The sequence below is a fragment of the Sciurus vulgaris genome (genome assembly GCF_902686455.1).
Source record: "Sciurus vulgaris genome assembly, chromosome: 15".
Taxonomy (NCBI): Eukaryota; Metazoa; Chordata; class Mammalia; order Rodentia; family Sciuridae; genus Sciurus; species Sciurus vulgaris.
The window spans coordinates 63,279,734-63,294,388 of NC_136476.1; the positions used below are offsets into that span (position 1 = coordinate 63,279,734).

Consider the following 14,655-nt stretch of genomic DNA (forward strand, 5'->3'; position numbering starts at 1 on the left):
GATTGACATAATATTTTTATTTATTTATTTTTATGTGGTGCTTAGGATTGAACCCAGTGCCTCACATGTACTAAGCAAGTGCTCTACCACTGAGCTACACCCTCAGCCCTGATTGACATATTTTGAGGAGAATCTTTGTCCCACACATTTTATGGACTGTATTAAAATAAACTTGTAGGTACTTCCAGAAAGAAGTCCTTTGCTTTTGGGAAAATTCTAAAGGAAAAAGTACATATGATTTTTACTGAAAATGCAAGTACCTTGTTGGATTTTGCTATTGCAGCCCATGAAGTTATTGAGCATCTGGATTTGTGCTTTCTACTCTGATGGCACTGGTCCTGTGTGGCTATATAAAATAGAAATTAACTAAAGTTAAGAAATAAATTTAGTTCCTCAGTTGTGCTAGCCACAGTTCAAGACTTCATTAGCTGTATGTGGCTAGTGACTACCACATTAGCACATATATCGAACATTTCTGCCATAGCAGAAAATTTTACTTAATAGCACTAAACTCAAGTTTAAGGAGGTTAAATAACCCACTTTTAAGTAGGAAGTGTTATCAAAGTCTTGGGTATTTGCTACTAAAATTGCTTACCTTATTTTATGTGGTTCTATAGCATCTATAAATGTTGCTATGAATAGTTTTCTGGATGCAAATTTACTACCTAGAATAATATTTCAAAAAATTTTTAAATTTTTATAAATAGGTGCAATTTTTTAAAATTTCAGTGTTTCCTTGCTTTTATTCTTCATTTCCTGATGCTGTATTAGAAGTTCTATTTGTTTTTGCAGCATTTAAGTATTTGATTGTATTCCATTGCCATGGCCTTATAACCTCAAATAATAATATTGATAGGAAATAATACTGATCATTTCAGTCTGAATGGCTTTAGGGTGATTAAGGTATATACCTAGAGAGTTTAAAATAGTACAGATATATCTCATTTTTTGTATTATAGGCCTTAGGAAAATTGCAACAATGAGAAGAAACTTTACATTGCTTCTATTTATTATGTAATAGGCTATTATATAAAGTTTGTTTAGAAAATGGTTGTTAGGAGATTTATAGTTCTTTTTCATTAAAAGATAATATTTTAATTGTTTTCTAATCCTAGGAAGCTCTACAAAGGATCATTTCAACTCTGGCGAATAAAAATGATGAAATTCAGAACTTTATTGATATACTAAATCATACATTAAGAGGAGTTCAGGTACGAGTCTTTATTAAAAATTATATAAATGTCACAATGAATGATTATTGAGTCAAATCTTAAGTATAAATATACTTTATTTTTATAAATACAAATATACTTCTGCTAATGGAGCTGAGAGCAGGGATTTTTTTTGTTTGTTTGTTTGTGTATGGGTACCCGGGATTGAACTCGGGGCACTTAACCACTGAGCCACATCCCTAGCCCTATGTTGTATTTTATTTAGAGACAGGGTCTCACTGGGCTGCTTAGTGCCTCGCTTTTGCTGAGGCTGGCCTTGAACTAGTTCTTTAGCTTCCCAAGCAGCTGGGATTATAGGTGTGCACCACTGCCTTTAGCGAGAGCAGGGTTTTAAATGGGAAACAAAGTAAAAATGCTTTCCTTGCCATTCCTGTTTCATCCGTGGAAAAATCAAATAGTAAGAGAGGAGAAAATCTTTGGAGTACTATTTGCTAAGGAATATTACAGTGCTCACTTTTATATTTTAGTATTTGATATTTTTCTTTTCTAATATACCTATTAGGAATAAATTGTATCTTTACAAAGTACCTTCAAGTAAAGCTGGTGTTTTTTTTAACAGTAAATAGCAGAAGGAAAATGTAGATGATAAGAGGTCTCACTTGAAAAAATAAGTAAAACATAAAAGTAAACGTTAAAGGGCTTGAGTTGTGGCTCAGTGGTAGAGTGCTTGCCTGGCACATGTGAGGCCCTGGGTTTGATACTCAGCACCACATATAAATAAATAAAATAAAAAGATCTATTGATAACTAAAAATACATATATATATATTTTTTAAAAAGTTGAAGTGCCCAATTAGGAGGAAGAGGAATACCTAAGAAAGTGGTCCCAGGTTTGAGTAGATAATCCATATGTTTTGTCATCAGATGTTGATTGTGGAAGGAAACTTAAGATAAACTGATTATTCTTAGAAACATGCAACCTACATCAGCATCAGGAAGAAGTAGAAAATCTGAATAGACCAGTGAGTAAGGGGATCGAATTTAATCAATAATTTAAAAAATCTTCCATCAAAAAGAAAAAAGCTCAGATCTTGATGACTTCATTATTGAATTCTATCAAATATTTAAAGAAAAATTAATAACAGTTCCCAAACTTCCAAAAAATTGAAGAGGAGAGAGTTACTTCTAAGCTCATTTTATAAAACCATCATCACCCTGGTCTCAAAGCCAGACAAGTATACAACGAGAGGAGAAAACTATAGACCAACATCCTTGATTAATATAGATACAAATATCCTCAACAAAATATTAGCAAACTGAATGCAACAGCACACTGAAAAGATTATTCACTGTGGCTAAATGGGATTCATCCGTAGGATACAAGGATGGTTCAATATATGTAAATCAACAAATATGATACACCTTATTAATAAAAATGAAAGACAGAAACCACATGATTAACTCAATAGATGCAGAAAAATAATTTGACAAAATTTAGGATCTTTTCATGATTCAAAATTCTCTACAAATTAAGTGTATAAAGAATGTATTTCAACACAATAAAGGTCACATATGACAAGTGCACAGCTAATCTAAACTCTGTGATAAAAAATTGAATTTTTCTTCCACTATCAGGAACAAGACAAGTATCTCTGCTCTCACCACTTGTATTCAAAATAGTATTAGAAGTCCTAAGCAGAGCAGTTAGATAAGAAAAACGAAAAGACATTCAAATAGGGAAGAAGTAGAATTAAAAATATAAAATTATGTATAGCAAACTCTAAAAGCTGTACTGAAAAACTATTAAAACCAATCAACTGGGTAAAATTGTAGGATACAAAATCAACACAAAACTTGATAGTGTATGTATACTCTAACAACAGACTATCTGAAAAAGAAAATAAGGGAAATAAATCTCACTGTAGTATCAGAAAAAGTAAGAGTAAAACTAAGGAAGTGAAAAATCTGTATACTAAAAATTATAAAGCCTTGGTGAAAGAATTTGAAAAAGGCATAAATAATTGGAATGATGTCTCATGTTCACGGATTAGAAGAATTATTATTGTTATAATGTCTAGACTACTCAAAGCAATCTATAGATTCCGTATAACCCTTATCAAAATTCCAGTGTTATTTTTCACAGAAATAGAAAAAACTTCTAAAATTGGTGTGAAACCATAGAGACTGAATAACCACAGTAATCTTGAGCAAAAAATTTCTGGAAGCTTTGAAATACTTCCTGGTTTCATAATACATTATAAAGCTATTGTAATCAAAGCATCATGGTACTGACATTAAAATGCAGACATTTTTGGTGGCTCACACCTATAATCCCAGTGGCTCAGGAGGCTGGGACAGCAGGATTGCAGGTTTGAAACCAGCCTCAGCAACTTAGTGAGGCTGTAAGTAGCCTAGAGAGACCCTGTCTCAAAATAAAAAATAGAAAGGGCTGGGATGTAGCTCAGTGGTTAAGCACCTTGAGTTTAATCCCTCTTAAAAAACCAGCCAACAAACAAAAAAACCCAGATACTTTGACCCACAGAATAGGATAGAAAGCCCAGAAATAAACCTATCCTTTTATGGCCAGTTGTGGTGCTGAGAGCACACAGTGGGGGAAAAAGACGGTCTCTTTAATAATGAAAGTGTTGGGAGAACTGGATATCCACATTGAAAAAGATGAATTTGTACCCATTTCTCGCACCATATACAAAAATCAACTCAAAATGAATTAAAGATATACCCATAAGACTTGAAACTGTAAAACTACTAGAAGAGAACAGAGGGAAGAAGTTCCATGATTTTGACCTGCATGATAATTTTTTGGATAGGACCTCAAAAGCACAGACAATAAAAACAAAGAGCTACTGGGTCTGAAACTATTGATCAGTGAACAAAAGAATCATCAAATTTGACATCTGGAAAAAGATGTTTTAAGTTAGAGCTGGTGCAAATTTAGTCTTCTGATTTACAAATTACTAGAATTCTTTCTTAGCCCCAGGGGAGAAAAAAAGAAAGGAACAATTATGCTAGAATAGGCCTGTCACTAGATGGGATATGGGTGGTGGTCGATAAAGAATGTACCAACTGGTGACTGAGAGGAAAAGAGTAGTCTAGCTCCTTTTTTACAAATAAATAAAGGCCCAGAATTTTAACTGGCTTTTATAAGATTGCACTATTACTAGTGGTTAATGAGGGATTTAAGTTTTCTGCCTTCTTCTATACCTTGTTTTTGCTACTGTAAATGAACTAGTAAAAATGGTTAACACTATTTTTGATGAGATTCCAGTGAGATGGTGTCTGTAATTTTGTAAACATTATAAGCAAAAGTTTGGATATATTATATCACAATACATCTTAACCAGTGCCGGTTTGCTTCTCTTAATAGAATGATTTATCAAAGCTGAAAATGCCTTAAGAGAATTTCTTCTCTCATAATTGTTGCAAGAGTGGATTTGCTACTTAGGGATTTCACAAATATTTTATTAAGGTATTTCTTGTTGAAATAGTGTCATCCTGCTTAATGAAGCAATAAGGAACTTTGGAAAGTCAAGAGATTTGTAATGCTTTATTGATGATGCAGCTATAACTAGTGTGGCTTTGGAAAAGTCACTTATCTGTACTTTAGTTTGTAAAATGTAGGAGTTCAGTTATAAATTCTAGTCATTAGATTATTTCTTATATTCCTTCTAGTACAAAATTCAATGTTTGATACATCTTGTAGGCTCTAGTAGAGAATTGCTTTATAGTCTTTTAAATTCTATATATTTTACGTAAATGCAGTGTTAGATAACCTAAAGAATTTTAAAATTTACACAAAGTCAGCTCCATTCCTGTATTCCCAAACTGTTCTTCAGAGTTGCTGAATTAAAATCTCTGGAATATTTTATTAAAATTCTTTGTTGGTCATACTGATAGACTTCAAAAGTTAAGAACCACTGGCTTAGGAACTGCCTTAGAGCCTGAAGGTCTAGGCAAAGTTGGGAACTTTTAAAACAACCTATTTCTTGTCCTGTAAAAGGTAAAGAGTGGGTTAGTACATAAAAGGTAATCTAACTCATAGCATAGCTAAAACACCACTCTCCTCATTGGCAGCCAGCTTTTTGTATTTATCTCTTTTTAAAGCCTTATGTCAGATTTAGAATTTTGTTATTTTTACATTAGGCTAGTTTATAATAGAAATCTGTTCTCCCCTTTGTATGTACCTTTCAGTTGGTAAATGTTTGAAAACTCTTCAGTAATATCAGTTCTGTTTTTTTTTAAAACAGGAAAATTCTTCTAACATACTTTCAGACTTAGATGAAGAATTTGATAGTTTGTACTCTATATTGGATGATGTAAAAGAAAATATGATTAGTAGTATCAAGCAGGAACAAGCTCGCAAATCGCAAGAGTTACAGGTGAGACCATGCAGCTATTTAAGTATGATTATTCTATTTAATGCTTGATCTGTCGAAAGCAAAAATTAGTGAATTTGTGAGTATAACTATACTTTTATATAAGAATGGTTTTTAAACTTTGGTCAAACTTTCTTTTTTAAATTATGGTTAAGAAATAACAAAATTTACTCCCAGCCAATTTTAAATGTAATCATAAGTAACAGCTTAAGAACTGAAACTATGAGTCTCTTGAACAAAATCTCCTCATTTTCTCCTCCTGCCAGCTCCTGGCAATCATACTATTTCCTCTTCCATTATTTTGATTACTCTAGAAATCTCACATGAGAATTGTCAGTGACTGTCCTTTTGTGACACTGTTATTTCACTCAGTATAATGTCCCCAAGGGTCCTCCTTCTTGTCGCATGTACCAAGATTTCCTTGTATTTATGACTGAATATTTCATTTATGTACTACATTTTTCTTTTTTCCATTCATCTGTCCATGAACATTTGTGATATTTCTACCTCTTGATTATTGTGAATAATGCCTTGGTGAACATTGTTGTGCAAATATAAACCTAGGATGCTCCTTTAATTCTTTTGGGTGTATACCCAGAAGTCAGATTGCTAATCATATGATAGTTCTTTTTTTAGTTTTCTGAGAAACCTTCATACTGTTTTTCCATAGTGGCTATACCATTTTGTCTTTTTAGGAGCAGAACACAAGCATTCCAGTTTTTCTATATCCTTACCAATACTTACTTTCTGTATTTTTTAATAGTAGATATTTTGTTATAGTTTTGATTTGCATTTGTCTAATGATTAGAGATGTTGAGCATCTTTTTGAATTGTTGGTCATCTCCATTGTTTTCTTTAGAGAAATGTCTATTCAGGTTCTTTCCCCATCTTTTAATTGGGTAACTTTTATTGTTGTTGAGTTGTAAGAGTTCTTTTTTGTGGGGAGGGGCATCAGTGATTGAACCCAGGGTCACTTAACCACTGAACCACATCCCCAACCCTTTTTATTTTTTATTTTGTCTCACTAAGTTGGTCTCAGCAACTTGCAATCCTCCTACCTCAGCCTCCTGAGTCACCGGAATTACAGTGTATGCCACCATGCCTGACTAAGTTGTAGGAGTTCTTTATATATTCTGGGTATATTTTAATTTAATTTTATTTATCTGGAGAGCCTCACTTATGCTAGGCAGGTGCTATAGTACTAAGCTACATCCCAGAACCCTATATTCTGGATATTAACCCCTGGTCAGAATTGCAGCTTACTGCAATTCAGTTATTTTTTTTTTTCCATTCTGTACATTGCTTTTGTACTCTGTTGGTTGTTTCTTTTACTATGAAGAAGTTTTAATGTTTGATGTAGTCCCATTTGTCTATTTTTGCTTTTGTTACAAATGCAGTGCTGCAATGTATGGTGTGATGAACCTCTCCTTGTGTTTTTTTCTAGAGGTTTTGTAGTTTTAGGGCTTATGTGTAAGTCTATCCATTTTTTGGTTAGTTCTTGTATAAGGATAAAGTTAGGGTCAGTTTCGCTAACTCCATTAGTTGGAAGTTGTCCTAATTCCATTGTGTGATCCTCGCACCCTTGTCAATAATCATTTTTTCCATAGGAGTGAGGGTTTATGATTAAGCTATTCTGTTTCGTTGCTCTATGTGTCTGTCTTTATGCCAACACCATCCAGTTATGATTATTATAGCTTTGTTTAATGTTTTGAAATCAGTGTTGAGGACTTCAACTTGGTGCTTTTTCGATATTATTTTGGTAACCGAGATCCCTTGAGATTCCATTATCAACTTAAATATTTTTTTCTATTTCTGCCAAAAATGTCATTGAGATTTTGATTGGAATTGCATTAAATTAGTAGATTGCTTTGGGAATTATGGATGTTAACAATATTAAGTCTTCCAGTCTGTGAACACAGGATGTGTTCACAATACAATTCATTTGTATTGTCTTTAATTTCTTTCAGCAGCACTTTGTACTTTTCATTGTCGAGGTCTTTTGCCTTCTTGTTAAATTTACACCAAAGTATTTTATTTCCTGCTCTTATAAGTGGGATTGTTTTCTTAATTTCTTCCTTGAATTATTCATTATTGGTATATAAAAATTTAGTTAATTTTTGCTTGTTGATTTTGGCTATAGATATTTTTGAAAATCTAAAAGGTATGGAACAATACAAATATTCCCTTTCTTTCTTAAACACTCACCATACACCCACATAGTTTCCAAGGATCAAAGGAATGTTCATACTTTCCAGGTTGAGGTTTTTGTTTATATTTGGAAGTGGGGGGTTATATTTCTTAAATCATTCTAAGATAATTAATCATTAACTTTCCATAAATTTCAGTGAATAAGTAGTTCATTCATCAAAAAAACAACACTGGAGAAGGTAGGAAAACTTAGCTTCCCCTGAAAATCTAAGTTACAACTCATCCTGTGTGTGTTTCATTCTTCTCTTGAATCCAGATCCTTCCTCGCAGCACCAGTTTGAAATGGACTTTAAGCATCCCATTACTTAATCTCCAACTTTCCCGCTCCCTTCTCATACTTTTTCTCTGTAGAGCAGCTCTAATTGTCTTCATTTACCACCAGCCAACATTTCTGTATCCCATACCACATGTTAAATCAGCCACCAAAGTGGCCATGAGTCATGCCTTTTACTCTTCCACTTAGGTTCAGAAATCTCATGTATTGAGTATATATTTGCATTTTTACTTATCCCTATTAACTATCCTGGGGTGAGTGATTTTACAGTGTTATTGATAATATGTTCTTTTGACTTAACTCTAAACTCCAAATACCTGTTTGATGTGTTTGGGGATCATCTTCTTAAATGTATATGCACAGTATGTTTTCTGGCATTGTTCGTAGAGGACCTGGAAGCATCCATTAGACACATTTTTAAAAACTCGAAATTTGCTAGGTAAAATTAAACAATTGTCAACATCCATCTTGAAACAGAAACTTTGCCATTTAGGTTTAGAAAAACACTTTCTACCTGTTCTCCATGTATCTTACAATATTGCTAACTTTTAATTATTAGCAGTTGACTGACTAGCTCCTTTTAGGTCCTTTCTCTGATCTCCCTTTACTCAGAATTAAAATATATTGGATAACACAGCTCTTAAAATAATTGCTTTCATCCTGTTATTCTATCCTACTCTGTTGGATTTTCAAAAATTTGGTCATCAACTTCATGTATTCCTGTGCTTGCTCTAAAGACAATTTTAGCATTATAGTAATTAAACAACCTTGAAAATGTCTATATTTTAATGTTCAAAATTCATATTTAAAAACCTAGTTTAGAATGTCCCTCATTAGCAGATTTATAGAGTAAGTCAATGATGATATTTGATTTTCATTATCTAGCTTTCATGCATTCTTTCAGTTAAATTTGAGTAATTCAGTAGAAAACTGCTCTTCTGGATTTCTGGTAGTAAGCAGAACAGCTCCTGCCTTCATGGAGTTCACACTCTTAATGGAAAGTAATGTGGAAGAAGGCAAAAGAAAGGAATATCAAATCTTTTTATCAAAGAGATTAGAATTTATAAGGGTAAGCAAAATTACCTATAAGATAAATACCTGATTTAAGAATATTGCTAATGTACACTATATGGCTTTACACAGTACAGGAGGGGTCAGGCAGGGAATTAAGAAGCAGTGGCTTAGAAGTTGGTTGTTTTGAAGAATGTTGAGAGAAGAATGTTTAACTTAGTAAAGGGAAAAGATGGGAGGTAGTTCATTTCTTGATATAATAAAAAATCAGGAGTAGTCAGAGCCTAACTAACTTGAAGCAAAGTCAAAGTCCTTAGCCCATTTATTGATTTAACATGTGGGTTTTGATTTTTAGGTCTGTTTTTCTTTCTTAATTCAAGATGTTTGAGATTTTCGTAATTAGATAATCTGTACCCTTTATGGATTTTTGGTTTAAATGTAATATTTCTTTCATGTCAGAACTTCTATTTATTTGATTGCTTTCTTTTTTTTTATAACTTATTTCTGATAATCTTTTTAAAAATTTTGATTTCTTGTACACAAATGGGGTACAGCTTTCATTCTCTGGTTGTACAAGAAGTAGAGTCACACCGTTTGTGTAATCATACATGAACATAGGGTAATGATGTTTGTTTCATTCTATTATCATTCCTTCCCCACACCCCTCCCCAACCCTCAATCCATCCATCCTTCATTCTCCCCCACCTATTATGTATCATCATCCACTTATCAGAGAAATCATTTGGCCTTTGGTTTTTTGGGCTTGGCTTATTTCACTTAGCATGATATTCTCTAACTCTGTCCACCTACCTGCAAATGCCATAATTTTATTCTTTATGGCTGAATAATATTCCATTGTGTATATGTATCACAGTTTCTTTATCCATTCATCTATTGAAGGGCATCTAGGTTAGTTCCACAATCTAGTTATTGTGAATTGAGCTGCTATAAACATTGATGTGGCTGCATCACTGTAGTATGCTGATTTTAAGTCCTTAGGGCATAAACCGAGGAGAGGGATAGCTGGGTCAAATGGTGGTTCCATTCCAGGTTTTCTAAGGAATCTCCACACTGCTTTCCCGAGTGGCTGTACCATTTTGCAATCCCATCAGCAATGTATGGGTGTACCTTTTTCCCCACACCCTTGCCAACACCTATTGTTGCTTGTATTCTTCATAATAGACATTCTAATTAAGGTAAGATGAAATCTTAGTGTAGTTTTGATTTGCATTTCTCTTATTACTAGATATGTTGAACATTTTTCATATATCTGTTGATTGCTTGTAGATCTTGTTCTGTGAAGTGTCTGCTCATTTTCTTAGCCCATTTATTGATTGGGTTATTTATATTCTTGGTGTAAAGTTTTTTGAGTTCTTTATAAATTCTGGAGATTAGTGCTCTATCTGAAGTGCATGTGGCAAAGATTTTCTCCCACTCTGTAGACAAACATACAATGGAGAAAAGATAGCCTCTTCAACAAATAGTGCTGGGAAAACTGGAAATCCATATGCAGCAAAATGAAACTAAATCCGTATCTCACCCTGCACAAAACTCAACTCAAAAGGACCTAGGAATTAGATTAGAGACCCTGCACCAAATAGAAGAAAAAGTAGGTCCAAATCTTCATCATGTCAGCTTAGACCAGACTTCCTTAACATGACTTCCAAAGTACAAGAAATAAAAGCAGGAATCAATAAATGGAATAGATTCAATCTGATGATCTTTTACAGAACTAGATATATGTATATGCCTGTAAAATCTACAGTACTTTTAGAACAGGCCATGTTTATTGGTCTTATAAGCTATTGAATTTATATTTTTAGTTGTTGACTAAATTCCAAGGAGTAAATAATTGGATCTTGCAAATTTATCTAAACTGTTATTGTCCTACAGTGTCAGGTGTACTGAATGCACTTTGAGTTTTGTGAATCTTAATTACTGTAGTGTAAGCATAATGTTTTTTGCAATTTCCATTTTTTAATGGAAGTCTTCCACTAAAACTGTATTTGGACTCTTTAAATTGGATGACTTTGCTCTGATTTTTGATCAACTATCCTATAAAATTTGTCATTAGCTTTTTTTTTTTCTGGTACTGTGCTTGAACCCAAGGGTTCTCTACCTCTGAGTTACACCCCCAGACATTTTTAAAATTTTAATTTGAGAAAGTGTCTCAGTAAGTTGTCCAGGCTGACTTGGAACTTGTGATCCTCTTGCCTTCAGCTTCCCAGGTATCTGGAATTACAGGCATGTGCCACAGTGCCCAGCCATCATTAGCTCTTGATTATCAATGAGGAATTTAAAATGTTGCAGAACATGGAAGAAATGGAGCTTATATTCTATTTGAAATGGTTCTAGCAAAGATATTAATATGTCTTCTTCTATTGTATCACCATTTCAACTACTTTTTCTAGTGAATACATTGATTTTTTTCTTCTTTACCTTATACATTATTTTCCTGTGTAATTTTAATATTTGTCTCTCCTCAATACCACAAAAATTTCACAATTTTTTATAGGAACAGATATCTAAGGGAGATCAACAAATATTAGGATATCACAGGTATTTGTAAAATAAAGTTGAGTTATTGTAACACAAACTGAACATAACTGCACATTTGTGAGCTTTTTTTTTGTTATGAGTGAAAGGTAATATCAGTCTAATGGAAATTCTACCATAAAATTCTCTTGGGATAGTTTAAAAACCAACTATAGAGGGGACTTACACTTGGCTACTATTGCCATTTCTTTCTTTAGTTGGAGATTAAAGAGAATCTCTGTTTTTCCTTTAGGTTCACAAAGTTACTCCTAATTCCTCTGAATAACTGGTAAATGAGTGCTCTTTGAATTTTATCCCCCCACCCCCGCCCCGTTCTCCTTCCTCTACTCTGCTAGACTTCATTTGCTCTTCTATTAGTTCATATCTGATTGGTTCTTTTTACTTACATAGAAAGGTGAAATTCCCTGTGGTATACTTATATATGCACATATTATGATTTTTTAAGAATTCATTCTGCCTTATCTCCCCTTTTCCATAAATAACACAATCAATAAGTGGGTAAAGGAACTGAACGAACACTTCACAGAAGAAGAAATACGAATGGTAAAAAAAAAAAAAAAGAAAAAATGTTCAACATCTCTCGCAAGTAGAGAAATGCAAATTAAAACTACACTTGAGATTCCATCTCACTCCAGTCAGAATGGCAATTACAAAGAGTACAAGTAACCATAAGTGTTGGCAAGGACGTGGGTAGAATGGTTTCTTATACATTGTTGGTGGCACTACACATTGGTACAGTCACTATGGAAAGCAGTATGGAGATTCCTAAGAAAACTTAGAATGTAACCACCATTTGACCCTGTTATCTCACTACCCAAAGGACTTAAAAACAGCATAGTACAGTGATGCAGCCACATCCATGTTTATAGCAGCTCAACTCGCTATAGCCAAACTATGGAAACAGACTAGGTGTCCTTTAGTGGATGCATGGATAAAGAAATGGAATATTACTTAGCCATAAAAAAGAATGAAATTATTATGGCATTTGCAGGAAAGTAGATGGAACTGGAGAATATCATGCTAAATGAAATGAGCCAATTCCAAAAAATGAAAGGCCAAATGTTCTCTCTGATTTGTGGATGCTAACCCAAACAAGGGAGGTTGGGGAATAATAGAAATCCATTGGATTAGACAAAGGGAAATGAAGGGAAAGGGAGGAGGAGGGGAATAGAAAAAACAATTAATTGGTCATAACTTTCCTAGCCTTGTATTTGTATATGTGACCGGGGTAACTCCACATCATGTACAACCATAAGAATGGGATCCTAAATAGAATAACTAACACTCTGTATATGTATATTTGCCAAAATACACTCTACTGTCATGTAAAACTAAAAAGAATAAATAAAAGAATTCATTCCACATTGCCTCCCCTTTCCCTCCCTCCACTCTGCCTGTCAGTCACACTTTTGATCTTATTACCTCTATCTTTATGATATCCTATTCATCCCTCCTCCTCTCCTTTATTTTATTCTTGCTTCCACATATGAGGGAAAACATTTGACCTTTGAGTTTCTGAGTCTGGCTTATTTCATTTAGCTTGATGTTTTCCATTTTCATCCATTTACCAGCAAATGCCATAATTGCATTCTTCTTTATGATGAGGTGTAGAACAACATTGTATACTATACCATAGTTTCTTAACCTGTTTATTTCTTAATGGGCATCTGGGTTGATTCCATAATTTAGCTATTGTGAATTGTGCTGCTATTGAGGTGGCAATATCTCTGTGGAATGCTGATTGTAGGACTTCTGGGAAAATACCGAGTGGGATAGCTGGGTCATATGGTGGTTCATTCTAGTTTTTTGAGAAATCTCCGTACTACTTTCCAGAGTGGTTGTACTAGTATGCAGTCCCACCTCAAATGTACAAGTGTACCTTTTCCCCCATATTCTTGGCAGGATTTGTTATTGTTTGTATTCTTGATCACTGCCATTCTGACTAGAGTAAGATGAAGTCTTAGTGTAGTTTTGATTTGCATTTCCCTGGTTTCTAGAAATATTGAAAAATTTTTTCATATATTTGGCCTTTTATGTTTCTTCTTTTGAGAAGTTTCTGTTTAGTTCTTTCACCTATTTACTGATTGGGTTATTTGTGTTTTTGGTGTTTTTTGAGTTCTTTGTATATTCTGTATATTAATTATATTAATTCTCTATCTGAGGAGTAGCTGGCCAATATTTTCTTCCATCCTGTAGCCTCTCTCTTCATGCTTTTAATCATTTCCTTTGCTGTGCAAAAAGCTTTTAAATTTGATGGCATCCCATTTACTAATTCTTTTTTTTTTTTTTTTTTTCTTGAGCTTTAGGGGTCTTGTTGAGAAAGTGGTGCCTGCATCTTTATGATGGAGTGTTAACCCATGTTTTCTTCTAACAGTTGTAACGTTTCTGGTCTATCTGGTCTAATTCCTATGTCTTTGATCCATTTCAGTTTGACTTTTGTACTGGGTAAGAGATAGGGGTCTAGTTTCATTTTTCTGCACATAGCTATCCAGTTTTCCCAGAACCATTTGTTAAAAGGCTGCCTTTTGTCCAAAATATTTTTTGGGCACCTTTGTCAAGTATCAGATGGCTCTAAGTATATGGCTTTGTCCCTGTGTCTTCTACTCTGTTCCATTGGTCTTCATGTTTGTTTTAATGCCAGTATCATGCTGGTTCAGTTACTATAGCTTTGTAGTGTTTCAGATCAGGTACTGTGATGCCTCCTGCATCACTTTTCCTGCTCATTATTGCTTTGACTACTCGGGGTCTCTTATTCTTTCAAATGAATTTAGCATAATCGTGGGATTTTTTTCTAATTCTGTGAACAATGTCATTAATATTTTGAGGGGATTGCTCTGAATCTGGATATTACTTTTGGTAGTATTACTTTTAATGCAATCTTAAGGGAAAAGAAAAATATGGAATAGATATTTGTTAAATATTCTGAAGAATTTTATATGCATTTCAAAGCCTAGAAGTGGGTTTATTTCTTTGTATGATGGTGTCACTACCAGTCTTCACATGACCTACAATTGAGAAGGGAAGAAGAGAGAGTGAAAGAG

At 33.7% G+C, this 14,655-nt stretch overlaps 1 protein-coding gene across 2 annotated transcripts in view; it reads left to right on the forward strand.

The window, feature by feature from the left end:
• FSD1L (fibronectin type III and SPRY domain containing 1 like) overlaps positions 1 to 14,655 on the forward strand; it is a 78,648-nt gene that overhangs the window by 13,534 nt on the left and 50,459 nt on the right. For both annotated transcript variants that reach the window (XM_079113292.1, XM_079113293.1), the window contains exons 2-3: positions 1,116 to 1,211; positions 5,437 to 5,568. In XM_079113292.1, coding sequence (XP_078969418.1) covers positions 1,116 to 1,211; positions 5,437 to 5,568 — 228 coding nt within the window. The remainder of the gene's footprint in view (positions 1 to 1,115; positions 1,212 to 5,436; positions 5,569 to 14,655) is intronic.